The 17,420-nt window shown below is 37.7% G+C and overlaps 1 protein-coding gene across 1 annotated transcript; it reads left to right on the top strand.

Annotated features, from left to right (window-relative positions):
- Window positions 1-1,701: 1,701 nt before the first annotated feature.
- Window positions 1,702-17,389, top strand: LOC128225577 (uncharacterized). Its single transcript, XM_052935453.1, has 18 exons — window positions 1,702-1,754; window positions 3,653-3,753; window positions 4,135-4,242; window positions 4,959-6,973; window positions 7,270-7,415; window positions 7,631-7,757; window positions 8,162-8,215; window positions 9,342-9,470; window positions 10,511-10,650; window positions 10,892-11,039; window positions 11,910-12,168; window positions 12,434-12,525; window positions 12,879-13,000; window positions 13,315-13,451; window positions 13,657-13,830; window positions 14,179-14,368; window positions 14,623-14,742; window positions 14,975-17,389. The coding sequence occupies exons 2-18, from the start codon at window positions 3,716-3,718 to the stop codon at window positions 17,387-17,389; spliced, it is 6,414 nt and encodes a 2,137-aa protein (XP_052791413.1). The 5' UTR covers window positions 1,702-1,754; window positions 3,653-3,715.
- Window positions 17,390-17,420: the final 31 nt, after the last annotated feature.

Below are 17,420 nucleotides of genomic sequence, written 5' to 3'. Positions count from 1 at the left end.
CGAAAATTGGATATAATAATAGAATTTCTTGGCATGACAAATGTGCGATCTGGAGCGGACGATTGTGTGTGACTTGCCGTACCTAAGAAGTAATTGTCCATCCACAAATCATCCTCATCCGAATTGGCATGTACACTCATCTGTGACACGCTATTTGTCACTTGGTGCACATCTTTCTTCGACCGGCATACAAATTTCCAGTGATTGTATTTGTTGCACAGTATGCATTGTTTTCCATGTGATGGACACCTCCTTTTGTCTGATTAGTTGTGTATTGTCCCACATTTTCCACAAGTCGGTTCTTTCCTCCTATTCTGCGGCGGATTTTGCACTCTTGGTATCTGAAGTCTGCGTCCATGTCCACGTCCACGATCACGGCTGTTGACGAAGTTGACATCTTGGGATGATCTTGCATTAAGAATATTCATCTGTTGTTTACAATATTCAAAATTTTAAGATAGTTGATTGGCCCTTTCTGAGGTTAGTCCTTCACCCTCATCGATTAGTTTCTCTCTTAGTTATTGATTACTTATGCCAAATACAATTTTATCTCGGATCATTTCGTCCACAGTATTTTCTTGTTGCACTCCATTATTTTTAATTTAAGTCTGGTGACGAATTGTTCAATGCTGTCTTCTCCTTGCCTTTCGTTGTTAAATTCGAATCTGGCGAATACTGGGTTTAGTTTTGGCTGTACATGTTTCTTGAATTTGATGAAGTATGTTTCAAGTTTTTCTTTTCTTTTTTCTGTTCTTCACTGGTTAATATCCATGATTGTGAAACATCTTGTCCATTTTCTCCGACCCAAATAAGTAAGAATGCTACGTTTTCTTCTTCGGTCTTGTCTTTTAAAGGTCCTGCGAACATCAGTTTAATGTGCCTTTCAAAATATTCCCACTCGGTCGGCAAGTTTGAACTGTCCCAATTCATCACAGGTGGAGATATTCCAGAGAGAGCCATTTTGCTGATTAATGGTCACTTATTGGAACTGTTATTTTAAAAGATCCATATAAGATGACGTGAATTCAATAGTTTCTGACACCATGTTATATGTTTTGGTTGACAATTAAGTATTCAATCTATAGTTGTGAAAGACAAACACAAGACGTGAGTCTGCTACTAAGTTTTTTCTACAAGTGAAGTCCAGCATCTATAGTCTGTTTCAGAACAGAACAGCAAGAGAGCTGCGTCTCCAACATGCTTCCAGACCTTGACTTACAGAGCCTCCAGGAGAGGTGCATGCACTTGAGGTTGACGTTCTTGTACAAGGTGGTGGACGGGCACGTATCAGCCATTAAGATTGACCTATTTCTTAAAACTCAAAGACCTAATAGCACTTTAAGAGCTAAACAATCGGAAGACTACGTAAATACACGCATTTGTGAGATTTCAACGCATAACACCACAAAATGCAATTTGTGCCTATTATACTTAATGTGACTTGTATAAAAACTAATTCCTTGTCACACAAATTATTGACTGGAACAAATTTGGTGACATGTATCATTCAGATTCAGATTACGAGCAAAAACACGGAAAAGTTTAAACTACTATAGGAGTCTGCCTAAAAATGCATGAAAGTTGAGCATAATTTTTAACGTATCCAAGTTTATTTGTGGCCAAATAGTTAAGTCCGTAAAACCCGATTTTATCGCCATTCAGTCCGTTATGACTAAATCATATAATCCTTACGGCAGTGGCTTTTCGAAAGTGACATTGTTGATGATAACAACACTTCCTGTCGATACTTGCAGGTAATGATGTTGTTATTGTTTTAGATCTCAAAAGAGCACGATAAGGTTTCGCTACAAAACGGCGTGTTTAATATTTGACTGTACAGCAAATTATGTTAAGTATGCATTGTTTAGATTCTTGTTTTGTAAGCTGGTGGCTAATTGGAACAGGCTCCGTGATTTTTCATTTTTCTTTTTTCATTATCGCTGCAGAGCACGTTTTTGACATCACTGCATCGCTGTGATTATACATACATAAGTCAGGGAGGGCCTCGAGCGCTGTGACTATATACATAAGTCAGGGAGGGCCTCGAGCGCTGTGACTATATACAAAAGTCAGGGAGGGCCTCGAGCGCTGTGACTATACACAAGTCAGGGAGGGCCTCGAGCGCTGTGACTATACACAAGTCAGGGAGGGCCTCGAGCGCTGTGACTATATACACTAGTCAGGGAGGGCCTCAAGCACTGTGACTATATACAAAAGTCAGGGAGGGCCTCGAGCGCTGTGACTATATACACAAGTCAGGGAGGGCCTCGAGCGCTGTGACTATATACACAAGTCAGGGAGGGCCTCGAGCGCTGTGACTATATACACAAGTCAGGGAGGGCCTCGAGCGCTGTGACTATATACACAAGTCAGGGAGGGCCTAGACAGATGTGTCTATATACAAAAGTCAGGGAGGGTCATGAACACGGACTATAGATATAAACAAGTCACAGTTGGTCTCGAGTTAAAACTTAGAATTATGATGAAAATAATGTGAATCTGGTTACTTCAGCGCAGTCACAAAATCAGCTGGTTACAACACTACATACATAAAGCTGATAGCATTATGCTGATAATGTTTAACATTTCTTCCATAAATTTCAAATGTGAGTATTTGAGGAAGCATGCACACACACTGGATTTAGGCTATCCACACATTTTATCGTTTCATTTTTTCTCAAAATCATTTGACAGATGTTCCAAATTTTAAGAAGTTTAACCTTACCACTAGAACAGTTTTTTCTTCTGGTGTTTGTCTGACACTGTTTCCGTTTCAAAAATTCCTGTCTGTTTCTATTTAAAATAATCTGCTGTCTGAATTTCTACTTCTGATTAAGGTTAGTATTAGTTGAATTCTTATATGATATATTATGAAATGTCGATAGACTGTTCAATCATACATTATGTTGGTAGAAATGTGTTTCACGCTTATTTTCTTTTGATCTTTGTCGTCCTTGAAAAGATAAAAAACATACAATTATCAGCCTGGCTGTTATGCACCAGTCAATTGTAACCTAGCCCCCCCCCAGGTTCGGGAGTATACTGGGATAGCCGGCGAAATGGGCTGGTGTGCCAGGTAAATGCAGTGGTTTTGTCTTCGCGCCAAATATAGAAGGAAATGGGCCTTACCTTGAGTCCCTGGGTGTGGGGGCATTTGGCAGTTCCTCCCCGCAGGGGGGGGGGGGATTTTACCCGGGCTTGGCTGGACAGAAAGTCATAGTCCCCGCTATTTCCCGGACCTTGGGGGGCAGTGGTTACAATTGACTGGTGCATTAGTTAAATAGCCCTGTCTGAAGAGTGCAATGCTGTATATCATTCAAGCAATAGGATATTCCCGCTGCCTCCAGGAAAACATTGCTTTTATTTTGTAGCCTTTTAAATTCTAAATCATGTGAACAATGCCACAGTACTAAAAGAGGCAACTGGTCAATCTTTCTCATTTAAGACTTGCATTACGGTAGTATGTTCTTCATTAATTAAGTGAAATAATTAAGACTGTTGAGCTCTTTATTTAATGAATGTACCTTACTTATTAGGTTACTAATTACATATTGTATACACCATTATCAAGTTGATATAATATATATATATATATATATATATATATAATTTTTTTTTAGTGTTTTAAAAGTGAAATGTACTATCTTTTCAGGATGTTTAAACCAATACAAAATGAATGTTACTTTATACTTGAGGTGAACTACAACAATTAATAATGACATCAGCAGCGAGACCCAGGCAAAAAGACAGGCAGTATGAACATTACTTCTTTTTGATAAAGTTTTACATTTATCAACTCAAACTCACTGTGTGTACTGCTCTACTGTTACTTGCACTTGCCATTATTTTGGCTAAAATACATTCATTAAATTATGCATTGAAATATATGATTTTAGCTATATTCTCTAAATAAGAAAACTATATTTATGTGAATTGTATAAAGTTAACTTGAAAACTACATCTGATAATAGAACAAGAGCTTTTTTTATTAATACAGCACAAAAACAAGAATTTAAGTTGATAATTTTAATCCAGCAAGGTACGATTATAAAACAATAAAAATCTTTGCTTTGTTGTTCATCATATAAAGTAAATAATGAACACTATACAAGTCACTTGTGTTGCATACTGCAGTTATGATAGACTGGTTGAGGGGAGTAGCAAGTTACAGCGAGATATTGCAGAGCTGGAGACGGCCTACCTGCTACACACACACTATGCAGCTGACCCAGCCACTAGCAGGTAAATACATAAGTAACATGCAGTATTTTGGCAAATTTCTCACTATGCAGCTGACCCAGCAACTAACAGGTAAATACATAAGTATGCAGTAGTTTGGCAAATTTCTCACTATGCAGCTGACGCAGCAACTAACAGGTAAATACATAAGTAAAATGTATGCAGCAGTTAGGCAAATTTCTCACTATGCAGCTGACCCAGCAACTAACAGGTAAAAACATAAGTATGCAGTTGTTTGACAAATTTTTCACTATGCAGCTGACTAACAGGTTATTACATTAGTTACATGGGACACATGTAGTTTGGCAATTTCAGTACATGCTGTGAAAGTAAAATCCAGCAGTGTTTAGAAATAATAACAATGGATAATTAAAGGAATTTCACAAGATTTGAAACTGCTTTAGAATGTTTATTGAAGTAGTGCATGGTGACACTTGTTTTATAAAAATGTAAATCAAGAGTAAAGAAATCTTTCTGAATGTTTCAAAAAAAAAGTCAAATGGTACCCACGCCAAAGCGCAAAATGGCGATGATGAAAATCCCCTGGAATATGACCCAAATTCCCTGGAATTCTTATCAAAATCTCCCGGGAAGCCTTTCAAAAATATGGCATGTATGTGCACCCCTCTTTTAGAATTCAACTAAACAAATGTTAGATTTAAAGAATATGTTGATTAAAGCTTGAATAAAAGAATACATAAATGTGACTTTTGTTTAAGGAAAGGAAATGAAAGTTCAAGATGGAAGCATGGTGGAGCGGGCAAGCTCACAACCTACAAATCCAGTCGGGATCTTGTTGATAAAGACAAAACACAACAAAATGGACATAACAGAGGGCCAGTACCAAATGATGATGCCCATGTAGGTACAAATTTAGAACTCATAGGTAGTGATGTGAATCAGGACAGACTGACAGACCTGAAAACAAAGGTTTTGAAGAAAGCAAGTTCAAAGGTGATCAGAAGGGAGTCATGGGCAGGAGAAATAAAGAATAGAACAGAACACAATGACAGGAAGGAAGATGTTCCTCTTGTAACAAAAGTTGTTGACGCACCACGTCGGCCTACAAGTGAAGAACCAGCTGACAGTGCAAAAAGAAAAATATCCGTAAAAAAGGACAGGAATGATCTAGCAAACAGAGTGAAAAATGAGACAATTAAACTTGATAGTGTTAGAGAAGGTAAAAGTGTCAACAGGGTCAGGTCTGGATCAAATCATAAAACTGATGTACACAGAAAATCTAGAATGGATGAATTTGATTCAAGTAGGAATTTAAAGTGTGCAAATTCTAATGTTGCATTGAAAAGTAATGAGGGTAATTACGCATCTAAAAAAGGTGACCAAATAGTTGATAAACAGAAGGCTCAGTCGAAAAACTTGACAGGCAAAGTAAGTCCAAATACGATGTGTGTGACATACACTCCAAGAGAGTTATCAGAAGGTATAAGAGAAGTGGACTCTGAACAAAGAAATCCTAATGCTGGTGTATTTGAAACTCAGCTTAAGGAGCCAAGTGAGATATACATTGATCCTAAAAGTGGTCAAGTTAAAATAGGATCAGGAAGTAAATATAATGGTAGATCATTAGACTTAGAGGGAACACGGGTTTTAATAGAGAGAGTAAGTCTTGATAAAAGTGTGAATGGACAAAAACTATCTTGTGCTGTTATTGATTCAAACCATGATACTAGTTCTAACATTCCTATCAGAGATGTGTTTGGATTTTCTGATTTTAATGGCCATTGTGATACAAATAATGGTATAAAAGACCGCTTTTATAGTAATAATAGTCCCTTTGCATCAGCCAAACAGTGTAACACGGAAGTAGAATTCTGGCTGCGAGGTCTTGGAGTTCCTGATGTGGAAAAATATGTGCAGATATTTGCAGAAAATGGGTTAGATTTGTTGGACTTGGAGTTCATGTCAGCCTCCCAGCTTCACGAAATGGGCATTACAGCATTTGGTGTCCTAGACAGGATCCTGAAAGGTATAAAAGATTTGAAGACACAACCTGCTCAAGTGTCAGAACAACGTGCAGAAAGAAAAAAACATTTGAATGTTGACTCCGTCAAGTGGGAAAGTACAGATGACAGTGTAGAAATTAGAAATTCTATTACAAAAAATAAAAAATCCAGTGCCAGTAAAGCTTGTAGTGATAATTCTTGCCATAAAAACCAAACTTTTGTAAAAAGAAGTGCAGAAAACTTAAAGACTGATCTAGGCAATGAGCCTGTAAGAAGCAGTAGTAGAATGTCGAATGTTTCTAGTAGTGTGGAAATCAGTGTACAGAGAAGGGTGAGCACTCCTAGCCTCATCCAAAGCCAGCTTTCCAGCCAGGATAGCATGGGAAATGTGAGGGCCAGTACTCCATCATTTGCGGCTAGTACTCGGTCCAGTAGTGCCAAATTTATAGAAAAAAAACCTCCTTCAGCTAAAGCTGCCTCTAAACCAGGACAGAATGTAAATAAACCTACAAGTCAAGTTAACAAACCAAGCAATCAAGGAGGACTAAAAAGAAGCAATTCCTTTGCCTCAGAGCGATCTTCAAGGGTTAACCTTGAGTCAAAACCAAGTCGAGGGGTTTTGCTGCGTCCACGCAGTGCATCACTGACCAGAGAACCAGCCAAGGTGAACAAGGAGACTATCGTGAAGAAGACTGAGGGGAAGAAAGAAGTAAGAACTATAAGAGCCAGGAGCCGCTCTGCTGATGCTGTCAAGAGAAAAGCTTTAGAAGGTCAGTTTTGGTTTTCATTTCAGTTCTCATTATAATGTTTCTGCATACAGGGATATAGTCTGACACTACATGTTTGCAATAGACTCAAATATAAATTAAAGAAGCATGATATCTGATTTTGAATATCTGCTTTCCTAGATTTGTACTGTGCATGTACATGTTATGTTTTGCAATGAAAAACATCTTTCTTGCACTTAAGTAATAACAATTTTAACATTTTGTCACACCAGTCTTTTAAACGGAAATCATAAATTCCACAGTTGATTATTAATTAAAACACTTAAACAAACTTACAGGTGTGCAGGCAGCTGCAAAGCGGTATGAGGAGAAAAGTGTGCGCAGTCAGGCTCAGGGTGAGCCACTTGCCCCCCAGGGTGATCGGCTGAAACAGCGCCGTGACAAGATGGCTGCCAGGCACCTCCAGAGGGAACGGGAAAAGGATGTAAGTTTAGTTTCATTGTGTGTGTTGGATAAATGAGTTATATCTTCAGTGTTATCTTTGCTGTAATAAGTCTTAAGATAGCTGTCAACTTAAATTTGAGTTCCTTTAAAGCAGTATTAATTATCAATCAGCTTATATATCCAAGTAATGCCTGAGAATCAGATATTAGAGCAATGATAGTTTTATTCCTACACCATTGTTATCTGAATTGGCAGCAGTCTGTTGGGGAAGGGGAGAGTGAGGGAGAGGAGACCCCAAGGTCCGAGGTCATCCACAGTCACCGTGACGATGGGCTTGAGAGTCTGGTCACAGTTAACATCATGTCCAATCCGGACAACTCAGGTATACAACCATTTTACATGAATATTAAATTTTGTATAATGAAGTTGAACAATTTCACTTGTCTGGTCAATATGTACATACATGTAAAGAAGTGTATAGTATTAAAAATGAATGTACATCTACGGCAGAAATCTTTGAAATATGGCTTGGGTTAAAGCTGATGAGAAAACACATCCTTGTTATACTCTTGGCTTGTAACCCTGCTCTTACATATGAACTGTAGGCATTTAAATGAATGGTGGAAATTAAAATCTAATTATGTATATGACTCATACAGAGTAATCAACACGTAACTTAAATGTGTAGGTACATAGAAAAGTCATTATAGAAGTTTGTTGACATCCAGTTTGCATGACTTAAGTTACTTTATGAAACTGTGTTACCATATGTTCCTTTGATTTCAGTGTGCAGTGAATCTAGGGCTTTACCAACAGTCATTTATGTTTTACCACCAATAAGTAAGCCATATGGCTAGTCTAGATATAGTGTTTTGCATGGAAATTATCGAAACATGCATTTTGTTAAGACATGTTTTTAAATTTGGTTGGTTTGCAACTAGTATAAGATAATAAATGTGACCATATGTGTTTGAACATGCTTAGATGAGATATTTTTTCATTTGGCCAGGAATTGATATAATTGATATATTTATATTGCTTGGTTATTGTAAACACAAGGTTACTTTTGATTGCATGGGAGATCAATATTTGACACTTTGACTTCAGTCTGCGAGTTAATTTTTTTAACAATTTTTTCAAATTTTTTTACTACAGATAAGTTTGTGGGTTGCAATTTCAAAAAGAATTTTTTTATTAGGCTTTATTGGTGTTCTGGTCTGGGCACAAGATGTGTATCTCAACATGGACATTTGTCATCTACCCATACGAAAAACATAAATATTACTTGTGTGCATGCTGCAATCAAGATCTAGCTTCAAGGGTGTGTGTTCACAGATTATTCATGCTCACAGCGAATACATTTACAAATTAACATATGAACCAATCATGGTTTGTGACTACGGAAATAAATGTTAATAGACAACTAAAGGGATAGCGACAATTGAATCAATTACTCGAACCATAATCATATTGGCGTTTGAATCAATTACTTGCAGTCTCACTCCAATTTCTTGTTTATAATGTTATTTTGAGATTCAACTATATGAAATCAAAACATGGATGGTATGTACAGAATTATTTAAAAGTCTGGGGCTTCCAAAATTGGAAAAAAAAATACAAGTCAGACCTAAATCTGGAAGTCTCAGATCCTAGTACCACTAGTTATTTGGCAGAATGGGACTTCATTTCAAATATCAAAAATGTTGGATAGTGCTAGATTATTTTCATGAACTTATCACAAAAAATATAATATTTACCGTAAATATTATTCAGACATTTTTAAAGTTGTTTGTATTTATGGCAGTATAATATTTCATTGAATATTTGTTACAAGATATACATGAGATTAACTTATAGAAAAAACTTCAATGTGTATCTCTTTTTTTCTTCAGAAGTCTGAGGTACATTATGATAATTTAAGCACATTTATTGATCACTGATCATGTTTCTGTCCTCCACATGACAGATCCACGTGGAGGCTCGCTTGTGTCAGCCCAGAACCGGACCCAGGTGCTGGCTCCGCGGACCGAGGTCCGCAGGTCCCACAGACGCGAGACCAGGAAATCTCTCGGGTCAGACATGCAGGCAAACATAGGTGGGTGTATATTGCGAGAGTATATATTTTAAACTATAAAGTTCAATTGATGAAGTGGCAGTCTTGTTAGTATGATATTAATGTATCCTTTACTTTTTAGTCTTCAGCCATGTGCAACATTAACACCCCTTGAAAAAGTTGTCAGACATAATTATGTCCTCTTCAAATAAGAAAGGATATATTGCTTTGCAAATGTCAGTCTGGGGCTAGTCAGACTAAACATTGTCCGATTGATAACTGGAAAATGCTTGGGGTTAAGGTCATCAAACTTGGCACAATGTAGAGAGCAGATGAGCTTCATTGATTTTGAAGTCAGCATTTGTCAAGATGGTTCGAGTGACCTTGAACACAAAAAAAACCCTTGTCTATTAAAGCTAAAGAGAAGAAAGAGAACACTTTGTGCTCAAATGTGACTGGGAGGTTGGTCATGACCTGAAGATTCCTGTTGTAGACATTTTTAGATCAACAGTCACCAGATAGACCAGTCATGGTCATCTTTAGAACAGTAATTAAAAAATAAATACAATGAATAATAACTGAAATGTTTTGCCACTGTCGTATTATGAACATATATGTTCATAATACGACAGTGGCAAAACATTTCAGTTATTATATTACTTATATATATATATACCACTTTAATTGACTTTTAAGCAGCAACTTATTTACTTCTGTAGGAAGGTCACATACATATTTTACCAGAAACTATTACATATCAACTTATAACAACATTTACAACTTGGCAACAACTATACCTTCTATCCTAACACTTTGATGGGATGTTGGTCATAACCTCAAATTACCACACAGACATTAAATGCAAGATGCCTAATTGGCTGCTTTTAAAGGGGCTATTACAAACATATCTATGAAGTCCACATGATTCAGTTGGCAGGGCATTATTATGAATGCTTCTGTTGGTTGAAATATAATTGTGAATTTTCATCCAGGGTCTTTCCTTTTTTAGTCTTGTATGTAATGGCTAAACATGAAAACAGTTTGGAACTTAAAATCATTACATATAATGATTATGTTTTTAGAGCGCCCCTTGCTATCAACGTACAAGCTGGGAACCAGTGAGCGAGATCGCAGTCACTCTGAGCCAGAGAGTGGGTACCGGACAGACACCAGTGCTACATACTCACAGATTGAAGACAGGGTCTCATCAATACAGGCTAAGGTCTCACATTTCTTAAATATATATTTTGTCAACGTTGCTCTTTTTGTTTAAACACTTGTACGAATAATATATTTTAGGAATATAAGATATCTCAATACCCCATATACTCCATATATAGTTGTTGTTGTAAATGAATTAATTAAGTTTTCTTTTATTACTAAAATAAGCCTTTTCCTGTTGTGCTTGAATACTTTTACGAGAAAAGTTCATGTTTGTTGAATTATCAATTCGGATACTTTAGATAAAACAACTGAAGGCTCGAGCAGGGAGTGGTGACGAGATGACGCTGACGCTGGTGCGTGGGTTACAGGAGCAACTCCAGCACTTTGAGAGACAGCTGATAGAGAGAGATAGGCGGCGCCCAGGTTCCAGGTCCGACAATGAGAATGGTAGGGATTTAATGTAGTAAAGGGATAGTCCTAAATTCTTTGATAATACAGTAAAACTGCGATTGCTTGAGGACACCGGGGACCGAGCCAAAACCTCCAGTGAAACGATGTTTCGAACGACCCAAATTTCAATTTTCCAGTCTGTTATGAAATATCTTTCAGTGTATTTTAAGTTTGAAGTCGTCAAACTGACTGTTTACTAAGAAACCGATTATGTGTTGTGTTCTGGAAATCTCTCATATTTTCAGGCTCTCGTATACTAAATGTAAAAGAAATATCAATAAATGAATAAATAGAAATGTTTATTTTTACAAAATTTACATATTCCTTTGACAAGAAGGAATTCTTTTCATAGATTTCGATGTTAGAACGATATGGTAGTGTTTACTCATTTGCATTTCTCACAATTAACTTCTCATAATTATCTTCTCAAATTCCCTTATCAACTACTCTTGGTCATGCATAAACAGTGTCACACCTTATCAAATTGCCTTTCAACTGTTATTGCAATTTTTACAATTTGCGAAAATTGTAACACCTTGCAATGTTTGTTTATTTTGGAACAAGCGTTCGGGGAAAAAGTGTGAAATTATTACCTCGAGGGAGCCATAAGGTTTTGTGCATGGACCACAGTTTTACTGTACATTGTTTGCTGTCACAACTCTTCCGTCAGTTTATTAATTACTTCTTTGAATTATCATTGTCTTTAGTGGATGGGTCTTGGGCTGAAATGAAGAAATGATTTAACCAGTTATCAGCTAGTTGTTCTGGCAGGCTATTGTGCTAAATTTGTCTTATTCAGGTCTGCTTTAAAAACATGAAATTTGCTATTTCAGATATTGATATTCAATTTGTTGTTTTTTGTTTCAGAGAGAGTAATGTCTGCTAGATCCAGCCATGCATCTGCTAGATCACAAAACTCTGCTTTGAGAAGCCTCCTGGATGAATACCTTCAATCTCCTGACAGATCCCCTCCCCAAGATGCAAGCCGGGAGCTGTACGGTGGTGGGGAGTATGGGCAGGATGTGGTGGGATTGAGCCACACCGAGGGGGGAGGAGTGAGGCAGAGTCGCCGGGATCTCATGGAGGAGATGAGACGGGAGAAACACCAGCATCATAGGCAGATCAGGTACAGGGCAGTATTGGGAGGGGTATCATTCAAAGGGATAGAAAGAAGGGATAGAAAAATACAGATGTAACAGCAGTGTGGAAAGTTATGAGAGTTCATTTGTAAAATGGTTTTATTTGAATAACTTAATTCTGAAATTCAAATATTTATCTGTATTTAAAGAAAATGCTTTCATAAGGCTTACATTTCAAGTCAGTAGCTTCCATTAGGTTTGTATAGAATACAGCAGAAAAATATATGATGTATTAATTACACATGTTAACAGGCAGCTGGAGACTGAGTTAGAGAGGATTAGACAGACGGACCCACTGACCAGCCTGGAGGTGGACAGTAATGACATCTCATACAGGGAGGAAGGTAGGCTGGGCTTTTAATTGTCTTCAAATACATTAATGCATGTACATGTTAAATTAAATAGAAGAAAGTGAATAACACCTGTGGTTATTAAAAAAAATCCAAAGGCTGTGAAAAAGGGACTTTTGGACAGAAAATGATATTTCCTAGGTAATGTGCTCCTAAAGCCTTTACTTTAAGATGGATTTGAAAATTATCACTAATTCAACTTTTGCATGGTTTGTCTCGATAATGTGACTCCACAGACCTCTTTTAGCTGAAGGTATTACAAATTATATCAGCAATAAACACACAGCTTAAGATTTATAATAATTTACACTGTACATGTATTTGAGATTTTTTTCCTCAAACTCCAGACAAGCTAGGTGAAGGCACATTTTCACGAGTGTATAAAGGAGAGTACCAGCGTTCGGAGGTTGCTATCAAGCAGCTCAAGTCAGCACTTAAAGCACATGACAGGAACTACTTTGCAGCGGAGGTAAATAAAGGGGCAATATAAAATTGAAACAAATACAAACTAAAACAAGAGTTAGTTAACACTAAGGGAAACAGGGATCAAATATAAGACTTAACCCAAGTTTTTAACTGTCAGAATCAGAAATCAGTTAAATATTTTTCAACACATTGTATTTTATCAAAATGTTTTATTTTATTTTTTTGCAGAAATTCATATTTATACTTTACATTGAAAAAACATGACAAGCTGCATTTAATGACAGAAAGATTTCATAAGTTACATCCATCTAATACCTGTTAGTATACAACTTGTAAACCATGTTTACCCTTGTGTAGGTGAGCCTGATGAAGGAGGTTCGCCACCCTCGGGTGGTGATGCTCATGGGTGTGTGTACATCTGGCAAGCTCCCCATGATGGTGCTTGAACTCATGTCAGGGGGAAGTTTGTACAACTATCTACATAACCCTGAATGGTGAGTTTTTACTCTCTTTTTTTAATTTATCATGCAGAGTTAAATTGTCTTATGTACAAAAAGTTCGTATATCAGATGTTATTACTTGTAAAGATTTTTTTCACAATCAATAGTTTGAATTAGGTACTCTTTTGTGAAGTATTTCGGGTCAAAAATTAGTTGTTTTATTCCCTGCTCAGGTAATTTAAAAACTCTCTTGCCACAGTGAGTCCCTGGACCATGCCCTGTTCTACCAGATAGCAAAGGACATGGCATCTGGCGTGAACTACCTGCACTCTCACCGTCCCGAGGTGCTGCATTTAGACCTCAAGTCTGGAAACGTTCTCCTATGTCAGGGCCTCAGGGCAAAAATTGCAGATTTTGGATTTTCCAAACTCAGGTACATTATGAAATATCAACATGATTTATTTTATACATGGAGGTTTACTTTAACATTTAGCTCTATGCCTTGACATGATAGTTATAAAATAGGTTATAGTTACATTTGTATACTTAATGTAGACTTCATATAGAAAATGTAATGCACTTTTGAATACCTTTAGTTTCTACCTTAAAAAATGAATACAATCCAACATGCATGTATTTATAGTTACAGTTACTATTTCAGATTGAAATAATGTAGATCCCTTCAAGACAACATAAAATTCATTACACATTACTATGATTTCCCATGATGCAAATGTTGAATATGAATTTGAACTTGTTGAATGATACATTTCTTTTTCAGGCATGATGCGGGCATGAAGTCTGGTAGGCGTGGTAAGAGTCGTCCAACAGGTGGCACACCCGTGTGGATGTCCCCAGAGCTCATTGACAAGGGCCGCTTGAGCTGTAAGGCTGATGTGTACAGCTTCGCGATCATTCTCTGGGAGATGCTTACTAGGAAAACACCGTACGAGGGAGCCAGTGTCTTCCAGGTATGTTGTATTGATTATTTATTATTCTCTGTAGTTTAACAAATTCAAACATTGAGTATGTCAAAACATTTCTTTTCATATTTTAATTCAAAATTCAATACATATTTATTCACAATGCTGAATAATGACGTCAATTTGTAGTATAGTTTATTGCCAACATTGCAAAAATTTTCTTCAAAACAACAGGGATGCACACGGTTCAGCAGTCCATATAAAATGTATGTTGGTTTTAACCATTCATTTTCATTTGCTAGGTGCTCGAGATGGTTAGAAAGAACAAGCGGCCAGTCATTCCTGAAGCCACACCAGAGGGTCTACAACATCTTATCTCCCTCTGTTGGGACCCAAACCCAGCCAAGAGGCCACAATTTAAGGTAGACTAGGTGTTCATTGTCAGTCTGCGCAGCTTTAGGTGTCTTATGCTTTAATGGTTTTATGTGTTTCATGCTATTAATCATCGCAAATACCAAACGATTATTTGATTTCATATTGATTAAAAAAGATTGGAATGCATTGTGATTTGTTGTTTTATAATCATTTATAATTGATTATTTTTGTGAGAATACCAGAATGTTATTCTGACAGCATTATTGTTTGTCATTTCAGGAGATACTGCAGATTCTGGAGAACCTTGCATTTCCGCCGGCATGGAGGAAACTGTTCCAGGAAGCAGGGGTGCCAGACTCTGCCCTTCAGGACATTCAGTCAACCCGCACCATTATAAGGCTGGTCACTGGGACACTGGACAAGCCTAGTGCTGCAGTCTTTAATAGTTTCATGGTCGGACAGAATGCTGATGATCGCCAGTTAAATCACAGCAAGGAGGGTCACAAAAAACAATCAAGTGGGAGAAGTGAATCACATAGTGCGTCTGCAAGGAGTAAGGGCGCAAGTAGAGGTGGGGAGACTTCAGACAGTGACACTGTCACCTCAGTCAGTCAGCAACTGTCCTCGGATGAATCTGAATTCACTCTGAAGTCTGAATTCACCCTGAAAAACCTAAGAGAATCCAGTAGCGAGGAGAGAGAGAGCTCTGACAGTTCAGACTCCTCATATGAGGACAGTGTAATATTAAACTCTGCCTACCGAACAAACCAACCAAAACAAACTTTGAATGTTGTCATTCCAAACCTAGAGCTATCTCTTCAATCTGCTAGGGAAAAGTTCAAAGCAGAAAGACATCGAATCAGTCAAGAGTCAGACTGGACCTCCATCAGTTTGGATTCAAAGTCATATAGAAGTAACCAATCTAGTCAGAATTTTACTAATAAAGAGATTAGTAACACTAACATGGATACACAGATCAGGCTGTCTTCTGCAGTGAGCACCAGGAGTAGCGTGAGTGAAGCGCCATCAGGGGAAGATCTAGAAATAGCTCAGGTGAATGAATCTGCCAGAAGCCGACGGAGAGAGAAAGTTAAGGACCTCACCTTGTACTCAGAGGATTATCTACGTAGGGAGTCATTTGATAACAGAAGACCTCCATCCCCACACAAGAAACTATCACTGTCACAAAAACTGATGGAAAGCTCATCTGGCAGACCAGCCATTGTGCAGGGAGCGGTAAAGAGTGAAGACCTCAGTAAATCTACTGTTAGGCCAAGACTAAGTTCTGTTTCACAGTCATGTGTTGAACCAAAAACTAATCCAGCAACACCAAAAACTAAAGACACAAATACAGCATTTGTAAGGAAGAGTACTGAACTTGACCTTGCTCAATCTTTCACCAAAGTCTCCTTAGGTGCTAAAAGAAGCTCGATTGCAGATGATACCATGAGGGTTGAAGATCTTGAAAATGACCAGGCTGGCAAGTTGTCTGGAAGAGTGAGCTCTAGATCCAACACATCAAGAAAAGAAAGTGAAAGGGCCATTCTACAGCTGGAAAAAGATAGTACCCATGGTAAACCATTTGTAGTAGATAGTAACATTTCCTCCAGACAGAAGTTGACCGAGTGTGACATTGCTAAGGCAGAAGAGGACCATAAAGCATACAGAGAAAGTATGGAGAGCAAAGCTCAACCAAAGAGAACAGCAGTAAGTAGGAAGTCAGTATCTCCTCGTAAAAGAAATTCTTACTTGAAAACAGACAATGATTCATTCAAGAGGGAAAGCATTGATCTTCAAAAGAGAATAAATGAAGAAACAAGCAGGTTAAGAGACAAAACATCTGTTTCAAAAGACAAGTATGAAGTACATGAAAACCTTAAAGAAGAGGCTGCTACTGAGATTGAGCCCGACAATATTAGAGTAGTATTGAGAAACATGGAGAAACCCAGTGATGTTTTATCCAATAATGAAAACAATGACAAATATCAGTTAGAAAATGCTATTGAGGTCAACAAAGGGTCTGAGAAAAACAAAAAGAGAGATAATTTGAATGAAGATATAAGAGTGAAGTTGTCAATGGAAGAAGTTGAAATGAAAAAGAAGCCATCAATAACACCAAGAAGAAGTAAATTTGTATCAAAAGTTGAAAGTAGAGCTGTTGATAATGTTTTGCAAAAGTCTGAAAACAAAAGAGATTCAATTGAAACTACAACTCTGAATTCAGCAGATAAAGGAGAACAAAGCCATGAAAATATGGAAACCATACATGCCCACACTTCAGCTTCTACTAAACAGAAGAGTAACAATTGTGATACTCCAAAATCTATCAGCAAGGAGAATATGGATCAACAACAGAAACCAAATAAAAGGACTGAATCCTTTCCTAGTCCAAAGAAAGCCACAATAAGAGTAAAGCTTAGAAAAGATCCGCTTGCCCAAACAAATGAGACAATGCCAGCTGAGAGCAAGAGTTTACAGTCTTCACACCTGGTTGCCTCCCCAGTTCCTCCTCCCCCGCCTCCACCCCCACCCATTAGGGAGAGTGCCTCGGGGCCGATAGCTATTGTGTCCAAGAGTGTCCAGGCCCCCAGGAGCAGCATGGCTGATGAGCTGAAGTCACGGTTAGCCAGCAGGGAAAGCATCTCTGAGGGTGTTATTTTAGATCTATTGGACAAAAACAAAACACATGGTTGAGCATCAAAGGTTATCAGGAAACAACCTCTCA

Source organism: Mya arenaria, chromosome 3 (assembly GCF_026914265.1).
Source record: "Mya arenaria isolate MELC-2E11 chromosome 3, ASM2691426v1".
Lineage (NCBI taxonomy): Eukaryota > Metazoa > Mollusca > Bivalvia > Myida > Myidae > Mya > Mya arenaria.
Note: the sequence above shows the minus strand (reverse complement) of the source record. Positions and strands in the feature narration are given on the sequence as shown.